This window comes from Sturnus vulgaris, chromosome 3 (genome assembly GCF_052056855.1).
Source record: "Sturnus vulgaris isolate bStuVul1 chromosome 3, bStuVul1.hap1, whole genome shotgun sequence".
Lineage (NCBI taxonomy): Eukaryota > Metazoa > Chordata > Aves > Passeriformes > Sturnidae > Sturnus > Sturnus vulgaris.
The window spans coordinates 45,500,599-45,524,906 of record NC_142245.1 but is presented as its reverse complement, the minus strand read 5'-3'; the positions used below and the strand labels follow the sequence as shown (position 1 = coordinate 45,524,906).

At 45.4% G+C, this 24,308-nt stretch overlaps 1 protein-coding gene across 2 annotated transcripts in view; it reads right to left on the bottom strand.

Moving 5' to 3' along the window:
• The window catches only part of SLC35F3 (solute carrier family 35 member F3), a 163,068-nt gene that overhangs the window by 7,451 nt on the left and 131,309 nt on the right, over positions 1-24,308 (bottom strand). For both annotated transcript variants that reach the window (XM_014874955.2, XM_014874965.2), the window contains one exon: positions 5,299-5,518. In XM_014874955.2, coding sequence (XP_014730441.2) covers positions 5,299-5,518 — 220 coding nt within the window. The remainder of the gene's footprint in view (positions 1-5,298; positions 5,519-24,308) is intronic.

Below are 24,308 nucleotides of genomic sequence, written 5' to 3'. Positions count from 1 at the left end.
GTCCTGTTGAAGTTTTGGAGGAAAAAGGTTATAGAAATAAACAGGGGAATAAAATTAATGCAACTACTTTCCAGTCTAGACGAGTCATTTCAGAGAGTAGGAGGAGGGTTTTTTTCAGCCAGCTACCCACACTGCAATGCCTGAGGGGGGACTTGCAAACAGAGGGAGTGTTCACAAAGGCAGGGAACGAGCTGCCAGATTTACCAGGGTCAGCAAGAAACCCCTGGCTCTCTGGGATTGTCCTGCCAGATACCTTCAGCTCTCAGGGTGTTAATTCTGAGATGAATAGGGCTTTCTATATGCTCATGCTTCCAGGCTCTGCAGAGCTGTGAGGGATGCCCTGCTTACACCACATGCCTTTTGACTGCACAGTCATGGTGATGCCTGTGAACACAGATGATCCACAGATGGGTAAGCGCTGTCCCCTCTCCCAGGATCAGACTGGGGTTTTAAGCCCCATCCACAGGCTGCAGCTGCCTACACATTCATGAGTCTCCTCTCATCTTTCCTGCTTCCCACCAGAGATACAGGGGCTGCTATAGATGCAGGGGGAAAGTCTGTATGTCGAGCTCTGCTGCTACCTGATCAGCAAGATGTGGTGAGGTAGCCTCTTTACCAGCTGCAGCTCCCAACCCCAGCAGCACCAGCAGCCTCTTCCCTGGGCTGAGCTGGGGCTGGTGCCAGGGGACACCCATAAACCAAACAAGCATCCAGCAGAGCCTTCCTGCACACTGACATCAACACCTTCAATTTTCCCCTAACACAAAAATGGCCCATTTTTGCAAATGAAACCTTATCCATTTCTCCACAGGTGTTGCTGTATAATGGCAGGGTGGCATAAGGCAGGACACTGATTTATTACTTGATCAGGGTGGAGCCCTGATCCACAAACTGCAGAGGCTGGGTATACATGCTGCAGATTTGGAGAAGTTCAGGTGCAGCATCTTTGCTTGCAGCCTTGTTGGCATCTGGTCTCTCCATGCTCAGCTGTGGGACATAATTTCTAAAGTGAAGTTTTTTGGTGGTGTAACTGGGCCCTATGGTCCAGGACAGGCTTCTTTTTAAGGCAAGCAGAGAACCCCTCATGCTTGGCTCTACAGCAGTGTGGGGCAGTTCTCTCACCAGTGTGCTGCTGCTTGTCAAATAAAAACTCAGACACTCTGTGTGGCTTCAGAGGCATAAGAAAAAAGGTCATTGAATGATACTAGTATGAGGCAGGTACAGAACAAGGAAAAAGAGACTTGCCTTCACCCAGCACATAATTAAGTGAAGGAAAGCTTTGATGTTGCACCCTGTGGATGTGAAATTTTACAAGGATAAACTCATGGAAGAAAAAAATTCCATCACGACTATTAGCTATAGAAACACTGCTTCCATCCCAGGAAGTCCTTGAGCCTCAAATTGTTGGAGCTGGAAAGTCTCATGAGGAAATAGTAAAGGCTTTTCCTATTTAGACAGATTTTTCTAGGTGCCCACGACAGGCAGCTGCTGCAGGCAGGCTTCTGGGACAGAGGCACCTTTGCTCTGACTCACTATGGCTCTTTGGAGAGCTGCAAGGTACATGGCTCAGGCTTAGCTGGAAGATGGCAACTCTGTACCTTCCTTCAACATCACCTGTGCTACAGGTGAATTCACAAAGAGTGGAAGATGCAGCATTTCCTGTAGCATCTGCTCCAGGTGTGGCTGTCCTCCTGTGAGCTGTATGGGGCTTGTCCAGCCTTCACTGGGGGCTGAGAAGAACCACAACTAAATTCCAGGCTGTGGCATCTAGCTGGCACCTGCAGGTGCATCAGCAGAGGAAACCTGCCTCAACTCCCACAGGCAGCTGTAATGCCTCTGCACTGGAAACTTGGGAGGTGCATGCATGAGCTGCACAATGAAAAGTCTCCAGCTTTTTTTTTTAAGATTTTTTTTTTTAATTTAACACCAGGAGCTGATCAGCTTCAGAGCACCTTCCAAGAGACCATGTCTCTACAGTTTGAGATTTGATAGGATATGTATTTCCAAGTCCCACAGGCAGATGTGCTTGTCTATATGTTATGTACACAGGAGGCACTTGCAGGTGATGGCTCTCTTGGATACTGAGCTGTTTTATTCACTGTAGCATGGAGGAAAACACAAAGTCAAAGATCAAAGCAAATAAATGAAGTCTGCAAACAGTTCTGCTGGGGCAGAGGTCCTTGCCTATTCCATCAATCATGTCACAAGTGTCAGATGAGTCTTGGCCTCACTTCACAGTCTCCTGTTGACCTACCAGAGGTGTCACATACACATTCTCTGAAAGCCTTTCAGCTTTTCTATCAAGCACGTTGTTAGTGGTGGTGACAGGCTGCTCACACACCACAGTGCCCACAGATGTCACAGCACTGCAGGGTTTGCAGAGGCAGTGCTTCAGGCACCAACAGCTTCATTATGTGTGTGTCTTTGACAGCTCACAGCCAAGTCAGTCGTTCTCTGGATGCAGTGAAGGGCAAGGGGGAAAAGCTCAACTTCATTATGGGAGATGAGGACACTTAGAAGTACCAGAATGGCAAGGATGGGAACTTGTAATGGCCTTCAGAAGTGCAACTACTAGCCCTATAAGCACATAAATCAAAATTTAGCTGGAATTTAAATGTAAGAGCGAAGTAGGATACTTGTACTTGCTTTAACCCCTCTGAGTGGCTGCCTTTCTCACCTTGCCTCTGTCAGTGGGCATGAACAGGGACACCCAAATGTGCAGTCAGAGCTTTGCTGTGGCACTATCCATCCTGATGCACTGGTGTGGGGATGGAGCAGGAGTAGGGGAAGACACTCTCCCCCTTGAAGCCTTGTCTGTCAAATACCCTCTCAAAGGGTGCTTTTAAGAGCATCAGCACTCTGACACAGGGTGGCCCTGAGGGATCATGTGCTTTGGGGCTGGGCTGTGTGGTGGCTGCAGCCCCTAGGTCACTCCCAGCGAAGCCCTAGCAGCTGTCTTTCCTGCTGGTTGCCAGTCCCAGGAAGAAGGTGGTGTGTTGTGGGAGGCTATCCCCCAGCAGTGACACTCTTTCTGCCTGTTGCTTTTCACATGGGCTGTACAGAAAAGAGAGGAAAGAGGAAAGAAAATTATTCTCTCCAAAGACTCCATGCTATGTCCCTCTCAGACACGAGTGCACCAGCACTCCCACTATGCCACACAAAGCTGGGTGGTAGAACTGCTGTGCTGCCATGTGCCCTTCCAATCCCTAAGGACAATCCCTCATATTGCCACAGGTTACAATGCCAAAACTGCTTAAGAGCAAATAGCCCAGCCTGTCTGCAAACCCCTGCTCCCAGATCCCTTGCCGACCTGTCACCTGAGAAGGAGACAGCTATGTTCCTTCTTGGATTCAGGAGACAGCTTGTTCCTTCTCGGGAAGCCCCCCTGCCACAGTGTCACCAATGCCAGGTTCCACAGGGAGGGGCTGGAACACACGGCAAGAGTATCACACAGCCACCACTGCCCTGACCCCTGCTCTGCTTCTCTGCTTCACTGCTGCTTTCCCAAAGTAGTGCAGAAAGGAAACAAAAGACAGTTGGACATGGCTGGGACCAGCACTTGGGTCTGCTTCTCTGCTCTTTCCACTCCTTCTGCCCCTTTGAGAAGGGAGGCATACAGAACAGGACTCATCTCTCAGTGCATGTCCCCTGCCATGGCACAAGACAACCTGTCCAAGAAGCTGCTGGAAAGTCCCTGACCATCTTGGCTCTTCCATCATGGCCATGCACTCAGGAGAGCCCAAGAAGCACCTCTACTCCAGCCCATGTGGGTATCCCTACACACACACAGGTTGTCTTCTTTCCCACCACACCACAGCCATGTTCTATGGTGAGAGATGGCACATTCAGACCGAGAAGCAAGCTGCAGGTGCAGACTGCAGTGGTCACCTTTCCATACACCATCTCTCCTGGTGACCCACCTGTGCTACAGCTGACAGTGCCACAAGAGAGATGAAGACATAAAAATACCTTTTTAAATTTTCATTTATCAAAATGGCTAGTACATCCAGCTTTGATAACAATGAGACTTCTCTAGCTCCAGGATCATTTCAGGATGCCCTTGGTTCTGCACTCAAAAATCACAGTTAATTTGTTTTTAGAGTAGGGCTTCTTGGGCAGAGGGGTGTGCAGACACCAGCTGGCCACGCTGAGCTTTTGGCAGGTACATTTTGCAACCATCCCCTGAGCAGCCTCTTGGCTGCCACCACCGAAAGGCTGGCCAAGCTCTCCTGCCAAATTCTCTGGCCAGAGAGGAATACTTCCTGAAAAGTTAACTCTCAGCTACTCCATGCAACAACCTCTTCTTAGCACTACCAGCCTGGGTGGGTGAGCAGGGAGCTCCTCAAGTAGTGGGCAGGAGACAGGAATAATTACAGTTATTGCTGTTGATCTAGATTATTAATTAATATTAATTGGTGAAGCGGGGAAGGAGGGATCCACTGGTGCCTTTTCCTTGCAGTGGTGATGCCTCTTCCTTGGCCCCGGGGTGGTGGGTTACTCACCCATCCACTCTGCTGCCAAAGGACATGATGTGCTGCTAGAATGGCAGCAGGGTCAGCAGGGAGCTGAGGGATTTTCTGCTAAACCCTCTGTATGTGGCTCTGTTGCTGCTGCTGCAGAGGCATTCGTGTAGGGTGCAGCACTAAAGGTGTAAGCAAACATTTGGGGTGACATCAGAAGGGCAGCCTGCGGACACCAACCTTCCATCAGTGTCACATGCAGACACGCGTTTCGGCCACAGGTGGGCGAGGGCAGCCCAGCTCTCCTCTCCTGCCCGCAGCTGCTGCTCCCTGATGCGGATGCAGAAGATGACTGTCCCACCCTGCAAGCCTGCTGTCACACTAGAAAGGTGAGGACCCTGTTAAATTCCCAGGATGCGACCAGAAGTGCATTGTATGTAGCCAGGGCTTGTGAGAATGCACAGTTAGAAACAACCAGGTCTGGGAATAGTCACTTGGAAGGCACTGGCAAGGGCTGACACACATCCACATATCCTTTGTGACACACTCTAGAGCAAGTTACCTCTTTCCTGAAGGAATATGCATTGGGCTTGTTTCCAATGAGTTACCTCTTTCCTGAAGGAAAGGCATTGGGCTGGGGGAGCCAGGGGCCCCAGGAGCTCCCAGGCACCTGGGAAGGCTGCAGGGAAGGAGGGATGCATCCCTACTCCACAAGGACTTCCGTGCCCACGCAGCTGTCTGCATGGGTGCTGTTGACTCAGCTGGCAGGAGGCAAGGGGTAAAGGAAAGACACAAGGGTGAGGGGGAAGAGGGGAGACAGAGATAAGGAGTCACTTACCCTCACTCCCATGAACCTGTCCCTCAGAACGATCCATGAAAGCAAGAACACAAAAGCTTTGTTGCAGCAGAACAACACGGAGACATCCGTAGTGTTTATTTTCTTTATTGCATGTAAGTAAAGGTAGTTTGTGAGTGTCCAAAGAACACCAAAGGGTGCTGCCTTGGTAAAAAACACCTTCAAAGTCAAGCCATTGTCTCCAAAAAATCGGCAGCACTCCCTAAAACAAGGAGAGAAAGGCAGTGTTATTACATAAGCCAGTCACAGTCTGCAGCAAATATACGGCTCTTTTTGCTCCTCTTCTTTTCCTTTGGGGAAAGAGAGGCACACACCTTAAAAAGGAGAAAAATAACAACTTCTGCTGCAACAGCCAGCACCTGCACAGGGTACTAACAGGCAGGGGCTGTAAACATGGGAGGGGGCTGCAAAGAAAGAGCAAAGGTAGAGGTGACGATAGGAGGTGAAATCTCACTCTTTCCACCAGTTCCTTCACAGTGAACATCTGGAAGCAGCGTGGGGCCATCCTCCTTCCTTCACCCCTGTGGGCACCAGGATGCTGAGGGCCCAGGGTTGGCAGCAAAGCCCCAAGCTCCCTGCTCCTGCTGAAGCCACGGGAAGCTGGTGCCCCTCTGATCTTCTATGTGACACTTGGCAGAAGCCTTGCAGAAGCCCTCTCGGGGGTTTTTCCACCCAAGGGATGGGACCTGGATCAAATCTCCAGCAGCATCAGGGCAGGAGCAGAAGGGGGCGGCAGGCAGCTGCCTGCTTCTGCTGAGGTGAGAACATGGCATGGGGACACGCTGGAACCTGGGGACACGCTGAAGCAGCAGTGGAGAGGCAGGAGCTCATGTGTGCAGTCCAGGCTGGTGATGCTGCGAATCCCTGAGCAGGAGGCAGACTGAGCATGTTCAGCCCTGGCACAAAGAGCAGAAGCACCAGCAGTTTGTTTGTGTCCCGAATGCAGCAGTGGGCAACGGGACACAGGAGGTGACGGGGTGCACCCTGGCCCTGCTGGCATGGCTGGCATGGGGCTGCAGGGGTGGGGGAAACCTGCCTGCAGCCTGTGCCTGCCTGGCAGCAGAGCTGGAAGCTGCCAGCTGCATGGAAATTCAGTAACACAAAGAAGGAATGAATCAGCTGCAGGGCTGGGGCTGTGGCCAGCAGCCTGCAAGGTGTGTGTGGGGCAGCCAGCACAGTGCCCTGGCCTGCACTGCCATTGCTCACTTTCAAACCTGCAGTCTTCCAGAGGCCCTGAAGTACTTTATTGGGGTGTTTGACAAAACCCGAGCAGAATTAAATTTCCTGCTGACAATGATGGACAAATAGGTTTTCACTACTGTCATGAGTTTCAAGCTGTTTGTTTCCTGAGACTGGGCATGTAAAGATCATTATTTGGACAGTGATGAAAGCATTGTTTTGATCCACTTTCTCAAAAGACAGGGCTGAATCAGATGAATACCTAAAAAAACCCCATCCATTCTTTGAGCCTCATCAGATCTCTGCATCCACAAGTATACATCAGCCTACAGCCCCTCTGCTACAGGAGGTACAAGACTTCAAGGTAGAGGAAACACATTTTTTGTGTTTATTTGGTTTTGTTTTCTGTCAGCCCCTTGTACCAAATCATAGCTATGCAGAACTTACCCATCTCTGGATGTGATGACCCTGTAGTTTGGCTGCTGCACATGGCCACTTTCTTTTGAGCTGCTGGTTCTGAATTGTGTCGCTCAGTGTCCCTTGACCTCTGCAATATTCCCTGCTGGCAGCAGCCTATTCCCTGCCAAACCTGTTAACTGCCTTTCTGAATCAGCAGAAGAGCTGCCCATCTGCACTACAAACCACAGCCCAACTTCCCACCTGCTGGAGCCCTGCTGGGCTGTTCAGGGATGCTCATGACCCTGACAGATGCTGCCTGTGCTCAGCATGTGGCCCGGATCCATTCTCCCCTTCCACAAACACTAATACCCACTTTAGGTCTGGTCTTCGGCCCTGCACAGCCCCGACTGTACCAGACACTTGCTGCAGGGGACACAGGGAGTGCAAAAGGAAGCAGAGACACGTTGAAAAAGCCAGTCCTGAACTTCATTAGAGGCTTAAACCTGCTTCCTAAGACACTATGGAGGGTTTCACTGACAGCACGTCATAAGCAGCCAGCCTCATGCTCTGAAAACAAAAAACACAGGCACAGTTTAAATTAAATGGCATGAATCAAGATTAGCATGAGAGGAACAGGAAGGCTGTACTCAAATGAAAGGACAAAAATGGAATTTATTTTGGGATTCATCCTGGGAAAAAAAGTTCCTCCTGCCAAAAATCTGTTCCCCATATATAGAATTGGCTATCACTATTTCATGTACAGTAGAAACATGTGCTTTTACTGTCTTGTGGGCCTGACTCTTGTTTAGTAAACACCACTGTATTCCTATGATATCACAGCCTGGATTCCTGAAGCTTCCAGTGTAGTGCCAAGCTGCCCCAAAAGACAGCCTTGCCCTGACATGGATCATGACCCTGAGCTGCAGTGCCCACTTTGGGAGTCTCTCTCTGCCCTATACAATAAAGCTTCCTTTTAGCTGTTTTGGCTGGCTTCACCAAGAGTGAATTACTTTTTATAGGCTGTCTCCAGCTTTCAAAGGAGACCTCCTTATGGCACAGATTTCCTTACTCAGCACAGAGCTGTAAGGAAGCTTCTCCCCAAGGACTCCTAGGGCTGTGGAGGGTGCTGCCAGCCATGCACCCACATCCACAGTGAGCCCTGTTGCTCCAAACAGGGGCACTCCTGCAGATGGGTTAGATGGCTGCCTTGGACCTGGCATCTTCAGTGAAGTATGAGGATCATCTAGGAGAATGTGGCATATTTTGTGTACCAGAATAGCTATGTGCCATAATATAAACCTCTTACAATTAATTGTCTTCCCAGGTTTGCCACTGCTTACTGGGAAAACTGATTTTTCCTTGGTGCCATAGACCAGCTTGTGAAGCCATACCAGGAAGCATTTGATGAAGAGAGTTTTCAGTGAGTAATGGTAGATAAATAGTTATGGGAAGCAAGGCAGAACTGTGGTATAACCTACTCTGTAAGCTCAAAACAGTCAGGGATGACTCCAGAAAAAACGACTTTCAGCTTAAATATTTTGACAGAACATTTGAACACAGCTGTTCCTGCTGTCCACTAATTTCTGCGCCCAGCACAGACATGGGCACATTCACCGTGTTAACTCTCACACTGTGTTAAAAGAGAAATTGTCATCTTAGACTAACCAAACCTATTCCTGGTCACATTACCAGAAATCTTGCACCTGCTGCTCTCACCTGCCTCCTCAGCCTGAAAGCTTTGGTGCTTTCTTGACAATACAGTTTTGCTTGCTAGCAACACCCTGCTTTGCCCATGGAACTGTGGGACTTGGAGTGTGGACAGCAGCCGGAAAGGCTATAGGGGAAAGTTGATGCAAACAAAGCTCAGGTGTGCCCTGGCCCTGTAAATCCCCAGGTCATGCTAAGCATGTCTCCTCTTTGGCAGAGAAGGTGCCCTGCAGAGCCCCTCTGCTGAGATGATCTCCCCCTTAATCTCTGTAATCCTCTATGTGAGGAGTAAATTCCTGCAACTGCCTAGCTGAGAGCAGATAAGGTGGCAGCTCATAGCAAGGAGCTGTGGCACTGCAGGGTGTAATGCTGTATTTTTGAGATAAATTATCTTCCTGCATTATTTTCCTCAATTCTGCCATCATGAGCTGGCGCTCCATTGTAATCACAACAATTGGTTTAAAATATAAATGCAAGGCATTAACAAATGCAACAGCCAAGGTCTGTGTAAGACTGGAAAAGTCAGAGGAAGGAAACTGGAAGGGAAACATACTGGCTTAATTGCTGTAGCAGCAATACAGAAAAGTTTGCTTCCACCTAGAAGTGCCATATCCATGTTCAGACAACCTGAAGGCTGCTATGGTACAACAGGAACTCGGGTAAAAGATTCTATAGAAAAGCCCAAGGCACAGCGATCTTTTATTGGTGTCTTAACTTTGAATTGTTTGCTGTTTTCTTTAGCTTTCATGTACTACATCTTGTTCTTACTCATACTCTTTTTAGTGTGTATCTTCATTAACCCAGCAAATGGCAAATTAGCTCTACTCCATTAGGCAAGTCTCCAGCACAATACCAGCAAAATAACTCCGTCACTGGAAACAAGCATCCCCAGTGAAGTTAATCAGAAGTCATCAGTGCCAAAATTCTATGCTAAGTAAGAGTTAATTATATTGAAAGCAGGTGTTGCAGTCAAATAAAATTTGCAAATGAAATATGACAGTAAAGCTCCATTTTTTCCCCACTGAGTTCACAATTATATATTTAACACTATTCACCTTCCACTGCCTGCTTTGTCTTTAACCATTGCTAGGCACTCGTGATGTTTCCCCACTTTCCTGAACCTTGTGCAAATGAATTTATAAAATCTTGCCAACACTGGAATGAATGTTTTTTTCCCTATTTTGAAAAAAGAAAATCCCACCTATGAAGAGGAAAGGTAGAGATGAACCAGAAAAAGTACAAACATTGTGTTGCCCCAGGCCAGGGGTTTGGTCTCTTGATACTCCCTGCAGAAAAACCTATGCCAAAAAGGTTTGTAAGCCATTGAAAGTGCCATTACATCTTTGGGAAATTTGCAGTAAAGTAGAAAATTTCTGGGAGTAATACACATCCTAAGGGAATACTTTGCACAAGCCAGTTATTTCTCCTTTCCAGACTGTTAACTTTTGCTAGATTTTTTTTCATTGTCTCAGTGTTCATACTGGAGCCTCTTCCTCCAAACCTGATTTGGATCTGCTGTTGCTCTTAGAGGGTAATATTATTTCTTTGTAGACTGTGCTTCTTACTTTGACCTTGCAAGGTCTGTACCTGCAAATTGAATTTGGCTAAATTGCTTCTGATTTTCAGCAGAGTGAGCATCACCTCCCTGGAGCACAGCAAAGCCACCACTGTGCCAGTGAATCCGTCTCCTTGATTAGAGATTGGCAGGCAAAACATGTTTTGCTAATCCCTGCACCAATTAGGCCTGCATGGATAAATAATCTGCAGATGTGCAACAGTCTTACATTTTCTGTTCAATGTACAAAAAAAAGACATGGACTAAATGTCATGCCGTGTCTTCTGGGAGGACTCGCAAGCCAGTTGTAGTAAGTAAAAGCAAAGCAGACAGACAAGATATGTTGACAGTAATAGGAGAGAAGGAAACTAGAGTCAAGTTTAATTTCTCCCAGTGAAAAAACCCACAAGGACATTTTTTGTCATTCATCCTGTTAGGACCACAGCATCTCTCATGCATTAAGCTCACAAGCGGCGGTAAGTATGACTGCTGTACAGATAAAAAATGCAATAACTCAATATATTCTTCAAGAATGGTCTCCAGGAAAGTAAAGATGTGTTTTGCAGAAAAAGGATCACGCCTCCAGCTTTGCCTCCTTCCCCTTTGGGCCAGCACTGACCCAAAGGGTGGCCATGACAAAATCAGCCTCTCAGATCGGTGGATTTCAAAGCAGTACAAGAAAAGGGTGAGCTCATGAAACCCATTTTACAGGTGTGCAAGCTGGGGCACAGAGAAGCAAAATCCCTGGGTGCTTTAAAGTGGCAGGATGAGGGCTGCCTGTTGATTGCACCATCAGAGAGATGGGAATTTGCTTTTCCTGCATGTCTTCTTGTTGCTTATCAAGACAGTCCCTGAGCACCATTTTCCTGAGTCACCACAGGTTCACATGCCAGCAGAACAGTTGCACGGAGGCTCCTGTGGCGTGTCCCAGATCATAAAATGCTGTGAATAAACCTGCTAGCCTCAGCACTTTGCAGAGAGATGCCCGGGACTCCTGCCATGGCTTTTATTGCCCTGCTGGTCTGAGGCTCCTACAACAAAACCTGTATACCCCTGCCTGCAGCTTTCCTCAGGAAAACTGCTTCCAAGTGCTGGGAGGGCACAAGCTTCTCTTCAGCTTCCAAGTGGCAAAGGTCTGAGACCTGTCCTGCGTGTGCTGGTGTGCCTTGCCTGCCCTGCTGCCTGCAGTGCCTACTGAGGAACGCCACAGCCCATGGCCAAGGACCTGCTGCTCCTCAGAGATGTCTGTACTTATCCAGTGCAGTCTGTCTGTGCTGGGAACTGAACTGATGCTGCAAACCCCAGCCCTTCAGTCTCTTGTTATACCCTCCCTAATGGGAATGGCAGCAGAGCAGCCCCAGAAGTACCATCAGCCCTAGTGACAGCACTGGTTTCTGGAGATGGATAAAAAGGGTGGCTTATCTAAAATACTCTAATGGCTTTTTTATGCCAACATCACATGCATATTTTTCTGTAAGTACATTATTAAATGCAAGAAATTACCACAGAAGCCAATCAAGCATCCACTTTTAAATGTCTGTGCCTGCCACCGACTTGATGACTTGTTTCTATGCTTAGTCTGGGGCTGGTCTTCTGCCTTTAAACTTTTATCTGTTCTGGGAGTTTCTAGCTCATTTGCAGAAAATGCATTCTGAAAATACATTCAGGCAATGGAATGAGAAAACTGTCTTCTCTTAAATTAAACAAAAAACAAATGAAATAAAAAATCCACAGACTGACCTTCTCTGAACTAGAGAGACAGAAGCAATTGGTTTTGCTCAGCACTGCTCACGTACCATACTAGACATTTGCACAATAAATGGTCCCAGGAAATGCTTAGCTATGGATTTACATAATACACCAGAATGGCTCCAAAAGAAGCAAATAATACAAATCTTACAAACCACCTGAATACACATTTTCAAGACAAGTCTTAGAACAGACTCAGAAACCTTAATGAGACAGTGTTTAAACTAACATTTAAATAAAAAAAGTTTAAAAGAACAAGACTGAACCACATTTCAGAAAATGCAGCAAGTATTCCTGGCAAGAAGAAGCTTTTAACTTGACAAGATACCTTCAGCAGTTAGGCAGCTGAAATTATAATGAATTTTCTGCCTTTACACCCCAGAGGTACCCAGAGCCTGAAGTGCTTTATGCTCTTCTAGACAACTGGTATTATACAAATAAAATGTAAGACTGTTGCTATGTGCAAGCTCCAAACACCCACAGACCAGGCAGGCATCACACTTGAACACAGAAATGAGTTTTTTAGTTACACTCGAAGATTGCTTTGTGGAGCACCTTTTTTCTGAGCCCACAAGAAATGCAACTCCTGACTTAACCTGGTGTAGCACTCAGGATTGGCCTCAAATCTTTGTTAGAGCCCACCAGAGCAGTGGCCAGGAGGTGCTCACACTGGACATTCCCCTCCATAGCAGCAGTGCATGAGGCTGCAAGAAGCAGCAGGGGAATGAAAGGTTCCTGGGGGTTCCTGGCATGCCCACAGTGGAAGCAGAGGGACAGCTCCTGCTGGTGTTTGAGACAGGGCTGGAAGATGAGCTGGAGGGAACCAACCCATTTGCAAACTGGGATGTGATGAAGAGTATGCTGGGACCCACTACCATGCCCAAATGGAGTACAGGCAAAGGACTGGCAGCTCCAACAGCACCATGTACAGCCAGGCACAGGCAGCCCCGGCAGGGTGGGAAGAGCAGTTAATGATCTGTATGGAAGCTAATGACAGTCCTTAGGGAGCTACGGAGCAAGCTGAGAAAATGAGCAGCAACACATCATCAGACAGCATTTACTCAAGAGTTCAAAAAAGCCCAAGAATGAAATAGAGAACTCATAACAGGGCTCTGTAATTCACTTAAAACAGTCTTCTTGCCCAAAGCAAATGTCACATTGATTCTTTAAATCTAATTTGTGCAGTGACTATGGCTGGCCATAAAATTTGAAGATGACCTTTGCTAGTTAACAACTGCACTGCTGGTTAAAGACTGCACCTCTTCCTCCTCCTGGGTTCATCAAGGAGCAACAAGGATAGGGAATGAATGCCCAGTTCAAAGAACATGCTGGCAACAGCCAGGTGTTGCAGGCACCTGCAAGTATTTTCATCCCAGGAGATTGGCTGGTGAGCAGGTATCCTTAAGGCCTAAGTCCAGTAGGAATGCTCCTGCTTGTGCCGTGCACCTAATGACTGCTGCCATCCTCAAAAACAGGATATTGGCTGCTTACACCAACTTAATGCTGATGAATTCAGACCTTCCTGAGGATCTCCCACTGCACCAGTCATGTGGAAGTGGCCTGGGGCTGCTGTGTCTCCAGAGGGACCATTCCTCTAAAGGCTCTTGTTCCTCACTTTTATCCTCTGCAGCTGCAATTAGAAAAACCCTTGGGGCTCTGCCTGCCTGAAGGGAAGGCCTCTTGCCTCTGCAGGTGCAGCTCCTCCAGGACAGGGAGCAGCACAGCACCGCAGCTCCTCAGCATCACCAGCCTCCTCAGCCCCCTGGGCACAGCTGGGGACACACACCCAGCTCTGGGTAAGGGCATCCCAGCTGTCAGAACATCTGCTTCAGGGCCTTTTTCCTTGCCCACTGCACGTGGGTGTTGCACTATGGAGCAAGGGCTGTGTTTTGAGTGACTCGGGATGCACTGCTGCCAAAGTCACAACTAAACTGTGTCCTGCATGGCCCAGTATGAATGGGCCTTTATGAATGGCCCAGTATGAATGTTGGCCTTTAAAAGCTTAGTTAATCAAACTGGTTTTTTGGAAGAAAACCTGAACCACAAACCCACATTATTTTTAATGTAAGTGGATTAGGCAATTCCCTGCAGGTCCCAGCAGTTTGGAGAGGCACTTTATGCAATGCCTCAGTACTTCATTTACTGAAAAGATGAAAAGCAGGGAAAGCCTTTCAGGGAAAGCACTTGGAAAGGGCACCAGGAGGCTGAATTTGAGGTCCATAGTGACGGTTTGTCACAAATTTTCAGTGTGAGCTTGGACAAGACCCCCCAGCCAACCTGTCCCCTCCTTGGCAGTGGGGTGTGAGGGTACAGGCTCGTTGTTATTTCCCAGGGCTGTGTTGAGGTAAATGCAGTCAAGCATTTGTGCAGAATTCGGTGTGTGGTGAAGGACAGCATATACAAACTGAGGCAGCGAAAACCTAAACATTAAACTCTCAAGGCTTTGACTGCCGGAGTCAACATCATCACTGCTCTCCATCATCATCCAAAATTTCCATTGACGTCAGTGGATGTTCTGGGTGTGAAAGACCTGCAGACACTGAAACTGCACAGCAATTGCTTGTGGATATCTTAAGAATGGCCTGATGTGATTTATATCCAGCTTGTCCTCTTCAGCTCTGACCTGAACCACTTAGTACTTTTTGCAATAGTCAGAAAGAAACTTTTAGGAGAAACTGGCGAGCTGGCCACCTGTAAATTGGATTTTTGTAGTGGTTGGCATAGGCAGACCAAAAAAGAATGCAAGAATAAAATGTTTTTCTAGTAGTTGCTGTCTTGGCTTTTGTGCTCTGTTAATATAGAAGTACGGTGCTGATAGGAGGGGGAGCAGTGCTGCTGTGTCTCAGGAGAAGGAACAAGATGAGGCAAAACAAAAAGGAGAGAAATATCTCAGTGATAAAATTGGCTATGCAAACACCCTGAGACACCTGTTACTCACACACACATTTAATTTGCACCTTTATGCCTGTGGATTGTCAGAGAGACTTTGTGTGGAGATATGGCTCCAGCTGGGCAAAGCCCTGGTAGCCCTTGCTGCTGGCACTGCTAGCCTTGGGCCAAGGGCATAAACTAATCAACTTCAGAGCCTAAGTGGTAATTGTTCAGTGCCATGATGGGATACTGGGGATAGTTGGGAACAGGAAGGCATGTGAGTCAGGAGATACCAAAGGACACACCATTAACTTGACACTAGTCTATGAAAAGAAAGAAAGTTATACAAAAAAGAAAGCTGAGAGCTTGCTGACATAACAGAAGCTGACATTTACAATGCACAAATTGCCCCTAGATGCATTAAATAAACAGGATATAGAAAGGAAATAATCTTTTCTAAATACTTGTATTTGTGGTCATTTTTAGAGTACCTCCTCTCAAGAACAGGTGAAACTTTTCTGTTTGAAATTTGTTTGCCTTTTTAGTTGCACTGCTGATATCCATTTAACACAAAACCAGAGCACTCTCTGCCCTGTACTCCCTTTCTGTTCTTCAGCAAAGTCATCCGAATCCTGCACATAGCAGCAGAGCAAGGAGAGAATCATGGAAGTGGAGGGAGGAAGTCTTAAGACTCTATGATGGCATCTACCCTCATCCCAGAGCCTGATTGAACAGCACCTTTGAGAGCACAGCAATCTTTGAAAAGCAGCCTCTGAAAGATTGAGAAATTCAGCAGTCACATGAGGTGAAGGAGTACAGCTGATGAGTTTGGTGCCAAAATGGAGGGGTGTTAGAAAATATGATGTCCATTGCTTCTGAGATTGAGATTTCTAAGCAGCTTTACTTGTTTTGACCTTTCTCTCAATAGGCTAATCCTTCAAAAACATTGATGTTGCTTGTTGCATTAGAATTGTATAACACCTTAGTATAAGTTGCAAAAACAGAGCAATACGTAACAGAAATTGAATGGGTTTTATCTCTGCTACTGGAACATTAAAGTCTCTCAAGTGGCATACAATAACTGAGAATGGCTTGAAATAAATTTCCTGCTGTCCGAGGGAAACATGAAATTTTCTGCTCCCTATATAAGCACTTTGTTGTTTGAACAGTAAACATGCAAATTAAAAAATACTGACACCTACCGTATTTCTAAAGGACTGGATAGCACAGGAATGGAGCCATAGTAGCTGAAGAGAATGTACTCGTGAAGGGTTAGGCAGCTATACCTCCAGTGAGAGCTGCAGGAACTTGTGTGGTTTGGATTTTTGAGGGCAACATCTCCTCTACAATGTTGTTCTACAAATGTTGGTTTGTTGAACGTGTTTATTTTCATTCAATTTGCAGTGAAAGAAAAGGCCCATTCACTGAATCAGAAGCTTCTGAAGAATGGTTAACAAAAAAACTTGCAAAAATTCTGAAATAAGTTTTGAGAATTTTTGATTTGAACAATTTAAGTGAAATTTTTCTTTTGAATTCCGAATGAATATCAGCTAAGTCTATAGTGGAAAATAAAGGAAGTGAAAAATCAGCAGAAAATAATAACAAAAAATAGGCCAGATTGTATTGTACCTGAAAGGTGGTTTTATTTTCATTTCTCACCTCTCTATGCTCTTGGATGCCTGTCATCCATTTAGAACAAGATTTCTTTTAAAATTACAGAATGCATCCTAGAAAGCAAAGTCTAATAATGACCCTTTTTATTATCCCTTAACAACTCTTCTATGTGACTGCATAAAAGGCACTGCTGACCCAAACTTCACAGCCAAGAAAGCACTTTCTTGAAGAGAGGGAGGGGAATTTTACCCTCCATAACCTTACAATATATTTTATAGTTATCTTCATAAATAAGACCTATGGAGGAAATACTAAAAAGAAATAATAAACCTGATCATGCACATGCCAGTTAAGAAGCCTTGTCTCCAAGGAATTTTCTCCTCCCTACTTTACAGATTTATAAAGGAATCTGTAAAATTGCATGCAGTATTATATGAGGGTCCTATATAAAAACAAAATCTTCTCTGAAGATTCTTTTCAAGATGCAAATGTACAGAGCATCAGCTTCATTTTCTTTCTGAGCACAAGAGGCAGGTCTACAGGATAAATACAAAACACAGTTGTCTTTCAGTCTTCTTGCACTGTGAAGGGTTGATATCTTCATAGCTCTTTCAAGCTCTTTTTATGCTTATGGATTGATGGGCCACTCATTCTTACATGGTTCAGAAGCTGAATCTCAGTTTCATGATCCATAAATCTGCAGGCTGTGAGCTTTTCTCCTTTATGGACTCCAAAGAAGTAAGCAGGATACTGGATTTTGTGACAGATCCTCCCTCCAGACAGGAAGCTGAACTACTGCAGAGTAGTTCTAGGAATATGATTTGTGCCTACTTTTGCAGCTCAGAAAATTTCCAGCTCCTTCCAGCTCCCCAGACACCCCAGGTGAAAAGCCCTTGACATTTCAGAATTGTGGAAGTAGGTAACCCTCGCCTTTCCTCTGCTCAAGCCAGCAGCCTCCAATTCCAAAGAAACTACAGCCAGTTCTCTCCTTGAGAGATATGTCATTTTCATGGCAGAAAGGGCTACCTGTGGGCTGGGAAAGCATAGGGTAGGAAAGGTGTCTCCCGAGGTCTGTGTTAGCAGCCACATTCCCAATGGCATTTTCTCCGGCATGTGGCCGCTGACACAGGAGAACTATGAAGCACTCCATAGACACTGACAGATGCAGATGTCCTCCAGTGGTGTCAGGAATGACAAACTCCATCAGAGCCTTGCTTGATGATGCTGGTGTGAACTTGGGCTCCAGAAACAGCAGAAACAGTAAACACATAGCACAGATTCAAAGAGGGGCTGCAGTGCCCCTGTGGTGTGTGTGGTTGGATCAGGTCCTTAGAGCAGATGTCAGCTGCCATGGCTATTAAGTCTCATGCTCACTTGAATTCCTGCATGGTGTAGCTTTATTTACCTCCCTGGTCCTACTAGAAGTGTGGAGTGGCACATGTGTGGGTCACCCTTGTGCCTCCACCGTTGGCTATTAGAGCAGCCACCTTTGGTGCTGACTTTTCTTCCAGCTGCTGTGTCAATGTCCCACTCTGGACTTTTCAGTCAACACCCTCATTGGACAGAAAATAGTAACATAAATACCTAATGAGGTTATTAGTCTTCAATTTCTTCATTCAGAATGGAGTAAAGCAACTGTGATATTAAAATGAACAGAGAAGAAATGTAAGAGAGATCAGATTGGAATTAATTCATTCTACAACTAAGCAAAAGGATTATGGCACTGAGGTGATTACACTGCTTAGAGGTTATATGAAAATGAGGTCTATTTGAAGCCCCTGGAAAGACCAGAAATTAGGACCGTGGTGGGGTATACTTAAGGTGGTTTCAGATTTGCCATATTTAAAAGACAGACTTGAATTTGAGATGGTGGAGTTAAATGGTACTTGTGACTAAAAACTGCTGGAAGCCATGAGGTCCCTCTGAACAGGATGCTAACCATTATTATTTATGTGTTTGGATGGAATACACAGCTGTTCTTCAGAGGCCAGGCGGAAATTTGTTTTGAATCTGAAGCTTTCCACAGATACAATGCTTCAGAGTACTCATCTGTGTGTTTTAAAATGTTATGTTATTTATATGAAATATTTTATATTTTTAAGGTTTTCCTCTTACATGATAAGAGGTGGTGTAGCACCAAAAGTCTTTGGCCAGAGGCCATTGCCACAGAAGTAGGAAAATACAAAGCAGTTGCATCTTGTCATTGCTGTGCATGTGTGGGGGGAATGTCAGTGTGGTTTGGATGTTACAGCACACGCTGCTCTCCTTCCTAGTGACATTTTTTATGTACTTGTTCTTTTTATTTTATATTTTAATTGCCTACTAAATGGTTTCTTTTGGCTCTGCTTTGTGTGAACGTCAGTGCAAAGAAAACTGTTCTGTTCAGAGAAGCACTTTGCACACTGCCCTGAGGAGGAGCAAGCTGGTGCCTTGCTAGCATATAATCACTAGCATCATCCTGATCTTTTCTGTGAACCCACAAATAAGGATTTTAACCCAGTCACTGCTGAACATACCCCTTTACTTTGTGAAAGGCTGAAAACCAGAAAGGAGTCCTTATTTGTAATGATAATAACATAGGAACTTTTTGGCACAAGATGCAGAATTACTGAGGTAATGAACTGGAAAACCCATCTGCTGATCCAAATGCCATACTTGTCTTTTTGGGAACAAAATTACTGAAGGACTGATACAGCATAAACTGTCCCTTCCCTCTCTGACCAATCTATGTCAGTGAGGCATTCACTCAGAGGTGCCTCTGAAGAAATGGACCTGGACCCCAAAGGAATTACCAGCCTGGGTCCAGCCAAGCCTGTCCTGTCTCTGGCAGCTGCTGACAGCACAGGCACATATGAAGAAACCTGTCCTCCAGGATAAGCTGCCACTTTCTTGTCTTTCTCTTCCTGCTCTGCTTAACCTACCTTGGATGCATTAGCCATGTACCTTCACTCAGCCTGTAACAAAAGTGTAGCTCCCAGCAGTTCAGGAGCAGTGAAAATTAATTAAACTTTCATTTGTTAAAGCACTCTGAACCACTCAGGTGTAAGTACAGAGCCAAAGTACTTCTCTATTACCTTTATGAATCACTGTCATAAGCTCCTGATTATCTGCACAGCTCAGCTTGGACTTTGCCACCCTCTAGGAATGCACTGCATGTGCTTGGTCTGACAAATTTGGGACTTCTTCCTGTGACAAGGAACCATCCATACTGCATGTTGTGATGGTGCAGGGTGATTGGGATTCACTAAGACTACATCTCTGGAGAGAAAACGGTATCATTACCTGTTGGGAATTAGCGAAGCAGATAGAAGAAGGATACAGATTATTTTGGGTGAAGGTACACTGTCTAGAGAGAGCTCCTGGAAGATTTGCAAAGAGAGCCCTTGCTTTCAAGAAGCAGAGACTGACTGCTGACAGTAGACTTGCGGTGACTCAGAAACATGGTATCTGGATTTATCTCAGAAATATGACTGTGACATTTGAAAGTGTCAAATGGAAATGACAACATTTAATGTGGATTTCCCTTAATCAGAATAGATCATGCATTTCATGCTGGAAATGTTCTGGCTGTTATCTGCCTCTGTGCTATTACATTTTGATGTGCCTCTGGTAATGGCTTTAATAAAATGTCTGGAATAGAGCCTGTTAAAGAGTTTTCTTAGATTTAGATGCTCAGATACCATGGGATTGACTGGAGCACAGATGAACATCCTTTCATGAGAGAAGATTTCTAAAATAAAATGTAAGAGTATTAGGGAAGACCCTCGTGTACTACAACCTGACTTAAAGCCACAAAAGTAATTTCTGTTCTTTGACTATTTATGACTAGAGGAGTAAAGCTCCTTCTAATCTACATCAGTGAAGCATGCAGCATATTCTTTCTTACAGCACTCACTTTAGGCTAAAACGAAATAGCTTTGTGGCACACAGCTGCAGTTTATGGCATCTTCTTGGATTTCATGGGTAGAGGGAGAACAGGGACTGTGATTTTCTGAGTGAGACTGGAGGGGCTGTGCAAGGAGCCTCCCTCCTGCTTGTTGGTTCTGAAAGCCGAGCTGCAGTGAGGAGAGCCAAGTATTTGCCAGATACGAAATTACCGGGCTCATTTGTCTTCCACCTTCTACTCCTGTGACATGCTTATTCCTTCCTTCATTCTGGAAAATGACCTTGTGATCCTTGCTTCCAGCATCACACTATTTCCAGAGCAGCTGCAAAGAGAGCAGTGAAAAATCTGCTCCCTGCTATTACAGGGTAAAAGCACTATGAGGGAAAGAAGCACAGGGTGTCCTTGCAGCAGGAGCCAGCTCCTGCTGAAACCTTGCAGCTTGCCACCTAGGAGAGAAGTGGACCTTTTCTAGCCATGATTAATGCCTGCCCTGTGGGTGTGCCTGCTCTGTCTTCATTTTAATAACAAATTTTTAAGGCCTGTGACAGACTGTAATTGTAAAATGGCTTTTCTGGCCCTCTCCCAGATCTGTGGCTCCAGAGGCCAACATCAGAACGTGCTGCATAATTTGGATCAGATACCCTCTGGTTGCAGTTATGGTTAGTGCAATTGCAGCCATGTACAGTGGATTGCCTGGGAAATGAAAATGGTTGGGTTCATAGCAGAAAGCATGAGAGGAGGAGGCACAGAGCTGTTCTGAGAGTGGTTAAAAGCAGAGGAGACAAGCATAGTTAGCTGGCCTGTTTCAGCGTGCCTGTGAATCCTTACACATGCATAGCAGGGGGTGTTGAAAAATTTAACAGAAATACTGCTGGGGATTTATCACAGCCTACATACTCTGTAAGCACTTACCTCAGTTTAAGTTCAGACATAGATTAATTTAACCAAATAACTTGTTGGCTTTATCTGGAAAAATATGTTTACATCTTTCTAAGACTCTCAGATTTGTTTTAACCTTTTATTTCATAAAATGCTTTTGTTTAAGCCAGCCCAGCCAGACTGAGCTCAGTGCTGCAAGCTTTCTGGGGGAGCTTTGCAGTGAGACTCGTCATTTGCCTGCTTCTCACATAAGGTTTCCCCGTCACTGTCATTAGTAAGATCTGGACACCTTATGTCATATTCTGACATGAACTGGGGGAGACTGAGGCGTCATGATGGCAGAAAGCAGATCTCAGGCAGAAGAGGAACTGGGATTTTTGAAAATCCTAGGGTTATTTGCATCAACAAGGATGTTTGTAATTATTTCCCTTCCTGTTCACCTGCCAGGTTCTGCTACTGCATCACGTGTTGTGTTACTTAGGTTCCTGGTGAGATCCATGAAGAGATGAGAAAAGCATCTCCCCTACATCCCCATCGTTCTGTCCAGCCTTAGAGTCAAAGAATCATACAATCACTAAGGTCAAAAAAGGCCTCTAAGATTACCAAGTCCAGCCGTCAACTTAGCACCATAGCCATGTTCACAACTAAACCATGTCTCCAAGTACCACAGTCACATATTTTTAAAATATTTCCAGGAATGGTGACTCCATCACTTCTCTGGGCAATATCTGACAGCTCTTTCCACAAAGAAATTTGTCCTAATACCTGACCTAAACCTCCTCTAGCACAACTTTAGGCCATTTCATTTCTTTCTGTCACTTGTTACCTGGAGAAGAGACTGACATCATCACCTCACTACAACCTTCCAGGTACTTGTAGAGAGTGATAAGGTCCCCCCCAAACCTCCTTTTCTCCAGGCTAAATGACCCCAGCTCCTTCAGTTGCTCCTTACGAGACTTGTGCTCCAGATACTTCCCTGGCTTTGCCGACCTTCTCTGGACATGGCTTTCCCTTGGCAAGTACTGTGGGACCAAAGCCCCTCCACAAGTTGCCAAGCAGCAGCCAAAGAAGTCAGCCCTCACCAGTTAAATGAAAAATGGCAGGTTTTAGCCCCAGATGTGCCTCAGATGTGCCTCAGCATTGATGGCAAACTGGCACAGGTGCTGTGTTTGTTTCCCTGCTAATAAAGCACCTAGCACAGGCTGGTCCAGATCAGGATTTGCTGGATGCTAGTTTCATACAAATATTAAGCCATAGTGATACTTGCATGACTGTGTGAACTGGGAAAAGCAGACATGGGCCTAGATAATGGAGATTTAATATAGCATGTCTCTAGGAGAGGAAGGGAATTCAAAGTCAATAAATAGAGAACAAAAATACATGAATGAACTGTTCAGCAACGAAAATGTGTATGGCTTGAGTTAAGCCATAGAGCCCTGAGCCTGGGAGAAAAAGTAAGACATCAAAGATTAAGGCTAACTGTCCTTACTGCTCATGGCATCTGAAGAACATGGATGCGTTAATTAGCTCACTGCATCTCAGGAGCTGAAATAGTTGGTAGGTGGGCTGAGCCATAAACTAAAATAATCCCAGCATGTGAGAGAGGATGAGCAGGCAGCTTCAAGATTATATAGGAGATGGAAGCAAACAATGTCAACTGTCCAAAAAGGAAATATGGAATAGCATCTTCAAAATACATAGTAGTAAAAGACTAATCTATCTAATAATACTTGCTCCTTGATATAAATTTTATTTTATTGCTATGCTTGTCCAGTAAAAATATATTTAGCCTTTTCATTTCAACAGCATATGTAGCATGGATGAATGTAGCAAGTTTAGAGTATGTGGTCAATGCATTCTTAGAAGGGAGTTTTCACTAATTATAATTTGTGAAATGACAAATAAACTATTATTTTAGTAACTCCCCATATCCATTTTTATTCATTTTCACTGCCAGCATGGGGTAATTGTATTTTATATGAGGCTGACATTGAAGCTTAGAGCATCCCCGGAGATCTTTGACAAGTGAGGTTTACATGTGTTGGGAAATGGCTCACAATCACATTTAATGTATGCATTAATCATCCTAAAAAGTAAACCAACAGACACAAATAATTTGGTGTTGGTGAGATTGATTAAATTTCTCATCAAGATAATACAAAAAGAATTTGACAAATAATCCACAGACAGCACAAATGAGCCAAAGGCAAGAAATTACTGGATTACTCCACCTTCACACTGAAATCCTACGAGGATCATACCAAATTAAAAACATCAATTCATATTCATAATGCACTGACTTTTCCAGTGGGCTGAAGATTGTCACTACCCATAGAATTCAAAAAGAATTATGGGTGATCAATTTGGATCTTAAAATAGAGGTAGGAAGGTTAAGTATGGTGTCTCTCACACAGAGCATGAGCCATGGGATTTCAGTCCAGGAGAGAGTCAAAAAACTTTTCTGAAGGAGAGTTTTTCCTTTTGGCAGGTTTGTGGGCAGGTGAGTGCTGGGGGTGCCTTGTCCTTGTCCTGGGGCTTCAGCTCTGCAGGCAGGGAGGAAGGGAATTTGGGAGCAGCACTCGGCAGCATTTTGCAGATGCTTGAGAATGAGCAGCCTTCCTCCTGCTGCAAGAAGGCAGGTGTGAGCTCCCTCAGCAAAAAAACTCGGGCCTGGTCCTGGAGACTGTGCTTTTCTATCCAAATCCCCAGGGTAGGATACTTGTTGCACAAGGGGATTTTTCCACCCCATTCAAGAGCATGACCTCACATTGATCCTGGAGCTAGAAAGCACAAAATCTGTGTCTTCACTTTCAGCAGTTTACAGGAGAGCTCCTGATCTGCAGGATGTTCTATGAAGATTGTCACAAGTAAAACAGCCTGTTACCTCCCTAGGAAATCCCTGTTCTTTCAGGATAAAGGTGCCCAGCATGCAGCTGACATCAAATGGCGCCTATATACACACATATATATACACACACACGTACACCACAAGGAGATATTTCCAACAGTTTTTACTACTGGTTCACCACTCCTTCCAACTGAATCTTTATAGTTCCACCACAGACTTCAGCAAGAATGGAAAATCCAGCAGCAGAACCTCAAAAATGCTACCCAAAATATCCTGGCGCTTCACTAAATCTCAGCAACAGAGTC